Consider the following 9,271-nt stretch of genomic DNA (forward strand, 5'->3'; position numbering starts at 1 on the left):
CCACAGCCCAGAGGGAGCCTGGGGGTTGCCAGCCCCTCTCTGGGTCCCACAGAGACCCCCACCCGTGCCAGAACACCCACAGCCCCGCTCAAGCAGCTCCCCCCCAGCCCTCAGGCTCACATCCCTCCCCAGATCTGGCCCCCCAAAGTGGCTCCCAAGGAAGGGCCCCCAGAACAGCTCCCCTGCAGCAGCCCCTCCGCCCCAAGCCCCCCCAGAAGCATCTCCCCCCACAGTGGCTCCTCTGAAGCATTTCCCCAGAGCACTCCTCCCCTCCCAGTCACCCCCCAAAGCCCCCCTGCACTGCAGCTCCAGGACCCCAAAAGCAGTTTCTGCCCCAAAAGCTGCAGCCCCTCACCCCGGCACCCAAAGCCCTGGGGTGAGACATTAAAGATTCCTCAGTGCATCAGTAAAAATACATTTTTTGGGGGTGGGGGGGAGCAGTGACACCCCTCAGCAGGGAGAGGGGGCCCTGGCCACACAGTGGCCGCCACCCCCTAAGCATCCTCCGCCAAAATTATCAAATATTTACAAACACCACCAAAAAAAAAAACCCCAAAAAAAAAATCAACAAATAAATAGCGGCGCTCCTTACAAAAAGCCTCCCGCCCTCCCTGCCCTCATCCATCGGTGGCCAGGATGACCACGGCCCCGAAGATGCCGACGTTCTGGCCGATGAGCTTCATCTGGTTCCAGAACTCGACGCGGCGCAGCGCGTGCCAGTAGCCCAGGTTGCCGTCGATGAGCAGGATGGCCAGGGGCAGCAGCACGGCCAGCACCTGCGCCGCCGCCCGCACGTAGTAACCCGAGAGGAAGGCCAGGGCCAGCAGCCCGTAGAGCAGGAACAGCAGCTGCAGCGCCAGCTCCCCCCCCAGCAGGTGGTCCAGGTAGGCCAGGCGGTCCTCGGTGCTGTGCTGCAGGGAGTAGGCCTGCGGGACAGCAGGGACAAGGGGACACTCGTGGCGTGGTGGCACCGCTGACACGAGAGGTCTCTGCGCCAGGGACAACGGGGATCTGGAGTGGGGTGGCGCTGGGAACACCCAGAGTTCTACCCGGTGTGGTGGCATTGGTGACAACCCCCCAAGGACATCTGCTGCCTGAGGCTTCTCCCCTGGGGACGGTGTGGGGTTGGTGACAGTGGTGACACCACCCTGAGGCCCCCACCAGGGACAACCTGGAGCACTGTGAGCACTGTCCCAAGGCTTCTCCTGCAGGGAACCATGTCCCCAGCCCACAGCACGGGGCTGCCCCTGCCCCAGCTGTCCTCCCGCTGTCCCTGGCTGTCCCCCAGCTGTCCCTCAGGTGTACCCCGGCTGTCCCCAGGTGTCCCCCAGGTGTACCCAGCTGTGCCCCAGGTGTACCCAGCTGTCCCCCAGGTGTCCCCAGCTGTCCCCCAGGTGTCCCCAGCTGTCCCTCAGGTGTCCCCAGCTGTCCCCAGCTGTCCCCCGGCTGTCCCCCAGGTGTCCCCAGCTGTCCCCCAGGTGTCCCCAGGTGTACCCAGGTGTGCCCCAGGTGTACCCAGCTGTCCCCAGCTGTCCCCCGGCTGTCCCCCAGGTGTCCCCAGCTGTCCCCCAGGTGTCCCCAGCTGTCCCCCAGGTGTCCCCAGCTGTCCCCCAGGTGTCCCCCCGCTGTCCCCAGCCCGGTACCTGGCAGATGAGGTAGATGCCCAGGAACACCTGGCCCGTGGACTGCAGGGAGCGGCTGCGGGGTTTCTGCCGGTACAGCTCCCCCGCGCCGCTGGCCAGGATCAGGAACCCGCCGATGATGGCGATGGTGCGCGAGTACATCCTCACCTGCGGCCACGCGGGCTGCCCTCAGTGCCACCCTCACTGCCACCCGGGCTGCCCTCAGTGCCACCCTCACTGCCACCCGGGCTGCCCTCAGTGCCACCCTCACTGCCACCCGGGCTGCCCTCAGTGCCACCCTCACTGCCACCCGGGCTGCCCTCAGTGCCAGCCTCACTGCCACCCGGGCTGCCCTCAGTGCCAGCCCCAACGCCAGCCCCAGAGCCACCCGGGCTGCCCTCAGTGCCACCCGGGCTGCCCTCAGTGCCAGCCCCAACGCCAGCCCCAGAGCCACCCGGGCTGCCCTCAGTGCCACTCGGGCTGCCCTCAGTGCCAGCCCCAACGCCAGCCCCAGAGCCACCCAGGCTGCCCTCAGTGCCACCCTCATTGCCACTCGGGCTGCCCTCAGTGCCACCCAGGCTGTCCCTCAGTGCCACTCTCATTGGCACTCAAGCTGTCCTCAGTGTCACTCTTATTGCCACTTGGGCTACCCCCCAGTGCCACTCAGGGCTGCCCTCAGTGCCAGCCTTCAGTGCCACTTGGGCTACCCTCAGTGCCACCTGTCAGTGCCACCTGGGGCTGCCCTCAGTGCCCCCCAAGGCCAACCTCAGTGCCACCCAGGCTGTCCCTCAGTGCCACTCTCATTGGCACTCAAGCTGTCCTCAGTGTCACTCTTATTGCCACTTGGGCTACCCCTCAGTGCCACTCGGGCTGCCCTGAGTGCCACCCGTCAGTGCCACCCAGGGCCAACCTCAGTGCCACCCTCAGTGCCACTCGGGGCTGCCCTCAGTGCCACCCAGGGCCAACCTCAGTGCCACCCTGTGCTGCCCTGAGTGCCACCCTCAGTGCCACCCAGGGCCACCCTCAGTGCCACCCAGGGCCAACCTCAGTGCCACCCTCAGTGCCACCCCGGGCTGCCCTCAGTGCCAGCCCCCAGTGCCACTCGGGCTGCCCTGAGTGTCACCCCCAGTGCCACCCCGGGCTGCCCGGCAGTGCCACCCGGGGGTCTCACCTTGAGCCAGTCGCCGTAGTGCACGTGGCCCCCGACGTGGGCAGCGTAGGTGGCCACTGCCAGCTGCAGGGCTGCCCCCAGGGCGAACCAGCGCCGCTTGACGCCGAAGGACATGAAGCTGGCACAGAGCACGGCCACGCCCATGTCCACGTACAGGTACGGCACCGGGATGTCCGGCTTCCTGCGGGGACGGCAGCTCTGGCACCCCTGAGCCCACCCTGGGACCCCCAGAGTCCACCCCAGGACCCCCAGAGCCTGCCCCGGGGTCCCCCACTGCTGCCCTGTCCCCTTCCCAGACCCCAGAGCCTCCTCCAGACCCCGACACTGCCGGGGTCTCCCCTCAAACCCCAGGCAGCAGCTCCGTGCCCCCCTCAAACCCCACCTGCCCCAGCCCCACCGAGGGTCTCTGGCACCCGCAGCAGCCCCACACTCACCCAGGAGCCCCCCCAGCCCCTCAGAGCCACCCCAGCCCCTCAGAGCCCTCCAAGCCCCTCAGAGCCCCCTCGACCTCTCAGAGCCACCCCAGCCCCTCAGAGCCACCCTCGGCCCCCCAGGGTCACCCCCAGGCCCCCAGGGTCACCCCCAGCCCCTCAGAGCCCCCCAAGCCCCTCAGAGCCACCCCCGGCCCCTCAGAACCACCCCAGCCCCTCAGAGCCCCCCAAGCCCCTCAGAGCCACCCCAGCCCCTCAGGGCCCCGGGCCTCCCCCGGCCCTCAGGGCCCCGCAGCAGCCTCTGCACCCCTGACACCCCCCAGACCCCACACTCCCCCCGACGCTCCGGCCCCACCAGCACCGCAGGCTCTCACAGACCGCCGCCAGCCCAGCCCCACAGCCGCCGCTGCCCTCACAACCACGCGCGGGCCCTCCCCAGCCCCGGCCCGGCTCGGCCCCCGGGCGCGCACCGGCGCAGGTCGGCGCGCTCGGCGCACAGCAGGAGCCCGCTGAAGCAGTGCCAGAAGGGGAAGCGGGTGAGCAGCACGCCGCCGCCCGCCGTCAGCAGCCGCAGCGCCCGCCGCCTCCACCCGCGGCCCGCCGCCATTACCGGGCCGTCCCGCCGGAAATGCCGCGCAGGAAGAGACGCCTCGCGGGCCAATCAGCGCCCGGCAAGGGGGAAGCCACGCCCCCCTGGCACAAACCACGCCTCTTTAATTGGAGCGCCCTCATGGCCCTCAGGCCGCTCCCCTCCGTTCAAATGGCGGCTCCTGCCCCAAAACCGCGGCCCCGCTCCGGAGCAGCCGCGCCCATGGAGCCTCCAGCCCGCCCTGGGCCGCGCCTTCGCCCCGAAACCCCGCCACGGCCTGACCCGCGCCCTGTCAATCAAAGGAACATTCATTGAAAATGCCGCGCCAGGCCACGCCCCCCGCTGAAGCCACGCCCCATAATAACGGAGTAATAAGCCCCACCTCAAACCACGCCCACTCATCTTAGCCACGCCCCGCGAGGCCACGCCCCCATTGAGCCCCCACAGACTGCGGTGATGGTTAAAAAAATTTCGGGTTTTTATTGTTTTTTGCTAAACAAGACTAAAAAATTTTCCTTTTTTTTTTCTTTTTTTAAATTTTTTTTTTTAATCTTTAATTTTCCTAAAGGCAGGGCTTGAATTGTTTTGAGTTTGATCTGCTTTTTTTTCTTTAATTAAAAAAAAAAAAAGAAGGAAGGAAGGAAATAAAACGGGGAGGGGGAGGATCGTGGCAAAAAAAAAAATTAAAATTAAAGAAGAAATTTAAAATTAAATGAAAAAGGGGAAAAAAATTAAAAACATAAAGGAATTGGGGGGAAAACCCCAAATCCAGGTTCTGGCTGCTCCCGAGGGGGTGTCAGAGGGATTTTTTGCCACGACCCTAAAGCAGACAAATATTTAAAGAACATTTTAATATATATTCATATATATATTTAAAGATAAGAAAAATAAGACTAATTCAAGCCTTGCCCTGTGCAAACAAAATTAAAACGAGACCACGTTGGTCACGAGGGTCCCGGGTCAGCCACCACAGTCAGCTCGTTAGCTTTATTTTCTGGAGGGATTCTTGGGGAGCAGGGAGGCAGGAATTGGGAAAAAGGGCAAAAAAAAAAGGCCAAAAAATAAAATTAACAGAGTCTGACTGGCTGGAGGGAGAAACCATGGCGGAAAAACAAAGTCTGTTAGTCAAGTAATGCGTGAGGAGCTTTAAATTATTCTCTTTTCTCGTTTTGTTTTGAAGTCTAAAGTTTGGAATTGGTTGAGATTCCCCAAAAAAAAAAAAAAGAAAAGAAAAAAAAAAAAAAAAGGAAATAAAAGTTGAAGGTGCCCCCGGCGCCGCCTCCAGGAGGGGACACGGGGACGGGGTGGTGGCCTCGAGGTGGCCTCAGGATGACAGGGACGTGTCCTTCTGTGTCTGCTGTGCTTGTGAACGCTGCAGGACCTTCTGGCTTTCCACGTCCCGGAAATGTTTCTCCACCTGAAGGGAAAGGGGGCACCCAGGGGCTCAGGGAAGGAGCCCAGGAGGGGCTGGGGGACACCAGGAGGGGCTGGGGGACACCAGGAGGGGCTGGGGGACACCCAGGAGGGGATGGGGAACACCCAGGAGGGGCTGGGGGACACCCAGGAGGGGATGGGGGACACCAGGAGGGGATGGGGGACACCAGGAGGGGATGGGGGACACCAGGAGGGGATGGGGAACACCCAGGAGGGGATGGGGGACACCAGGAGGGGATGGGGGACACCCAGGAGGGGCAGGGGGACACCAGGAGGGGATGGGGAGACCAGGAGGGGATGGGGAGAGCCAGGAGGGGATGGGGAGAGCCAGGAGGGGATGGAGGCCAAGCAAGAAGTGGGTGCACAACCCCAGGAGGGTCTGAGGAGCCCCAGGAGGGGCTGAGGAGCCCCGGGAGCGGCTGGGGGCCAAGCCAGGAGGGGTCTCAGGTGTCCCCAGGGAGGTGACACCTGCCCAGCCCTTCCAGTGCCCCCAGCCCTGCTCACCCTTCTGAACACACGACTCAAGAAGGGGTGGCAGGGGGGTTCTGGAGAGGGAAGGGGATGCCAGGAGGGGCTGGAGCCCAGCCAAGGAGGGGCTCCTGGCTGTGCCCAGCACGTGCCACCCTCCCAGGACGTGCCACCCTGCCCTGTCCCCAGCCCACACTCACTATTTTGCGTACGTGGCTCAGGGCGCTCCCCTCTTTGCCTTTGCAGTTTTCCACCTGGTAGGGAGGGGCAATGACGACTTCTTCCATCACAACTATGTTCTTCTCCTGCCATTTACAGTCTTTAATGCTGAGGGGAGGGACAACGGCATCAGGGAACGCCACTGCTGCCCCCCCAGGGCGGGCCTGGGTCCCACCGAGGGGGCAAAGAGCCTGGGTCTGGTGGAGAGGGGTGGGAGAGGGGGTGGGATGTGCCAGGCAGGGCAGGGAGCAGGCAGGGAGCCCCCCTCCCCACCAAGGAGCCCACCCAGGACACAGCAGAGCGTTCCAGGGCAAACCCAGAGATGGCAGTGCCCCAAAAATGCTGTGAGGGGCCCCAAAAAGGAGCGTGGGGACCCCGAGGTGGGCACTGGGGACCCCGAGGCGGGCACTGGGGACCCCGAGGTGGGCACTGGGGACCCCGAGGCGGGCACTGGGGACCCCGAGGCGGGCACTGGGGACCCCGAGGTGGGCACTCACGTCTTATGGATGGTCTGGAAGAGCTGCTGCCCCTCCAGGGAGACACCAGCACTAATTGCATACGCCTGGCTCATCTTCTCCTCCTTCTCCGTCCGTGCTTTGTTGGCAAGCTGGGGACACACAGGGATGGGGGATTGGGCTGGCAGCAGTGAGGGGACACAGGGACCCCCCAGACACGGCTCTGCCCCTTGCGATTCCAGCCTGAATTCCCCTCTGGAGGAACCCTCACCACTGCCAGAGATTTGGGGGATGGTGGTGCCACCTTCTCACATCCCCCTGTCCCTTCCCCTCGGCCCTTTCTGAATCAATTCTGGCATTTTAGGTGCAAAACCCCCTCACTGCTCAGTTTACTTGGGATGGAGATGGGGAAGAGCAGCCTGGAACACCCAACACCCTGGGAGTAAATGCTCCACGCAGGAGTAGGAGCAACTTTAGCCTGCAGCAGTTGGTTTGTTCCCAAAAAACAACCAGAATTGGTTATCTGGGAGTCAAATCCGTGTGTGGGGAGGTGTGATTACACACAGGGTGCTGGAATAGAGATGGAAAACCCCGACCCTGGCCTCCCCCATGTTGCATCCCATGGATGTGGGAGGAGAAGGAAGCAGAGCCTGGAGGCAGCAGCCTTGGACCAGCTGCCTTTTCCTGGCTGGAGCTGCTGCAGTGGAGGAGCCACATCAGCATCATCCCTCCTCTTCCTCCTCCTGGAGCCTCCTGGGAGCACACCCAGAGCTGGGCTGGCTTCCTGCTGCTGGCTGAGGGGGTCTCACCCCTTCCAAAGCCCCTCTGAGGATGGAAAGCCTGAGCTCCCTCTGACTGGGGACACTTCAGTGCCCCTCAGGGACAGGAGTCCCTGTCCCAGCCATGCCAAGCCCTCTTGGTGGGAGCAGGCACTGCAGGAGCACTGGGATGTCTCCATGTGCTCCCTGAATGCCTCAGCAGGGACAGGAGCCCCCCTGCCCCTCACCCATGTGGGAATGGCTCTCTCCAAGAGCACCAGCCAGCCTTCCAAAGCAGGCACAAGGTTCCACAGGAACTTCCCTGCACCCCACACCCTTCCCAGCCTTCCTGGGGGGGGGCACAGCCCCTCACCCCTCCAAGGAGAAGTGGGATCCCCCCAGCACACTGGGAGGGGCTGGAGCTGTGGGACAGAGCCCTGGGAATCCCCTCTGAGCAGATCCCCTTCCCAGCCAGACCAGACCCCCCTTCCCCAGCCTGAGGGGGGATCCCCTCTGTCCCAGGCCTTGGGATGCTCCTCCAGCAGCTGCTGCATCCAGACTTGGGGACAGCCCTGACAAGAGGCCACAGGGAGGTGGCTGGAGCCCCAGGAGAGGTGCCAGCAGCAGCACCCCAGCTCTCCCATGGGATCCATCCCTGAGCTCATCACCCCCTGCAGCAGAGGAGCCCTCCCTGCCCATCCCAAGAGGAAATGTTCCCGTTTCCCAAGAGGAAATGGCTCAGCCCTGCAGCCCCTGGATGCCAGCACTCCCTGCACACACCTCGGCAGTGGGGGGGAATTCACAGCACCAGGCAAGGGGGGACCGTGGGGGCCACCAAGGTTCATGCCAGGGCCACCAGGGCCACGCCAGGGTCCCCCAGGGCCAGGGTGGCCCCTCATCCCACTCGGGTGCCAGCAGGCTGGGGAGATCAAGGGGATCCCTCCAAAATCTCCCTGGATTGGCACCGGATGGCTGTGCCAAGGTCCTCAGGGGAGTGCCAGCCCGTGGGACAGGGGTGTCCCCAAAAGTCCCCAACTCTCTGGGTTCCCTGGAGTGCTGCCAGCACTGTGTGCACACAGCTCCTTCTCCCAGTCCAACCAGTACCAGCGCCACCATCCCAGTGCTGAGCCCCCACGGGGACGTGGGGCAGAGCCCACAGAACAGCCCTCCTGCCCTGGAACAGCCCCTTCCAACCCCGCTGCACCTGGCACTGCCCCACACACCCAACCCACAGCTCTGGGGTGCTGGAAAAGACCAAAGTGAGCACTGAATTCCTGAGGGGCTCCCCAAAGTGAGCACTGGAATTGCTGAGGGGTTCCCCAAAGGGAGCACTGAATTGCTGAGGGGTTCCCCAAAGGGAGCACTGAATTCCTGAGGGGTTCCCCAGAGTGAGCACTGAATTCCTGAGGGGCTCCCCAAAGTGAGCACTGAATTCCTGAGGGGCTCCCCAAAGTGAGCACTGAATTCCTGAGGGGTTCCCCAAAGTGAGCACTGGAATTCCTGAGGGGTTCCCTGAAGTGAGCACTGAATTCCTGAGGGGATCCCCAAAATGAGCATTGAAATCCTGAGGGGTTCCCTGAAGTAAGCACTGGAATTCCTGAGGGGTTCCCTCGGGCTGTGCTCCCAGCCATGCCACTCGCTGCAGTGACAGCCAACTGTCACATCGTGGTGGCAGCTGTGTCACCGAGCCCTCGGACGTGGTGATCCATCGGGAAGGGACCCAGGAGGGGATGGACACCCAGCTGGTGCCACCTGTGTGGCATGAAGCCCCGGGAGAGGTGTCCCTGTGGGACAAGGAGGTGACAACTGAGCACCCCACAGCTGGATTCATCCCAGCACCGAGGGCTCGGGGTCACCTCCCCTGTTTTTCACCTCAATGGGATTTGGCAGTGATCAAATTCCAGGATGGATGTAAAGCAACTCCCCAGAATTCCATGAGTTCCCTTTTATAAGTTTACCTTTACCCCTCCTGTGCACTCCAAAATGCCAAAATCTAGATCCAAAATAGCATCATCCAGACCCCAAACACCACCTCCTAGACCCAAACTAGCAAAACCCAGGCTCCAAACCCCTCAAAATGCAAGCCCCAAAACAAGATCACCTTAGACCCCAAAAATACCAAAA

General features: G+C 62.8%; 2 protein-coding genes across 2 annotated transcripts in view; both read right to left on the reverse strand.

Annotated features, from left to right (window-relative positions):
* Window positions 1–403: 403 nt before the first annotated feature.
* Window positions 404–3,863, reverse strand: TMEM101 (transmembrane protein 101). The gene is made up of 4 exons (XM_064399745.1): window positions 3,695–3,863; window positions 2,794–2,974; window positions 1,644–1,790; window positions 404–926 (listed from the first exon to the last, which is right to left on the reverse strand). Exons 1-4 carry the CDS (start codon window positions 3,829–3,831, stop codon window positions 618–620), a joined length of 774 nt encoding a protein of 257 aa, XP_064255815.1. The 5' UTR covers window positions 3,832–3,863; the 3' UTR covers window positions 404–617.
* A 404-nt stretch (window positions 3,864–4,267) lies between these two features.
* LSM12 (LSM12 homolog) overlaps window positions 4,268–9,271 on the reverse strand; it is an 11,087-nt gene continuing 6,083 nt past the window's right edge. The window contains exons 3-5 of the mRNA XM_064399572.1: window positions 6,432–6,541; window positions 5,916–6,042; window positions 4,268–5,230 (exon numbers count right to left, since the gene is read on the reverse strand). Coding sequence (XP_064255642.1) covers window positions 5,138–5,230; window positions 5,916–6,042; window positions 6,432–6,541 — 330 coding nt within the window. The 3' untranslated portion in view covers window positions 4,268–5,137. The remainder of the gene's footprint in view (window positions 5,231–5,915; window positions 6,043–6,431; window positions 6,542–9,271) is intronic.

The sequence above is a fragment of the Passer domesticus genome, chromosome 27 (genome assembly GCF_036417665.1).
Source record: "Passer domesticus isolate bPasDom1 chromosome 27, bPasDom1.hap1, whole genome shotgun sequence".
In the NCBI taxonomy this organism is placed as follows: Eukaryota; Metazoa; Chordata; class Aves; order Passeriformes; family Passeridae; genus Passer; species Passer domesticus.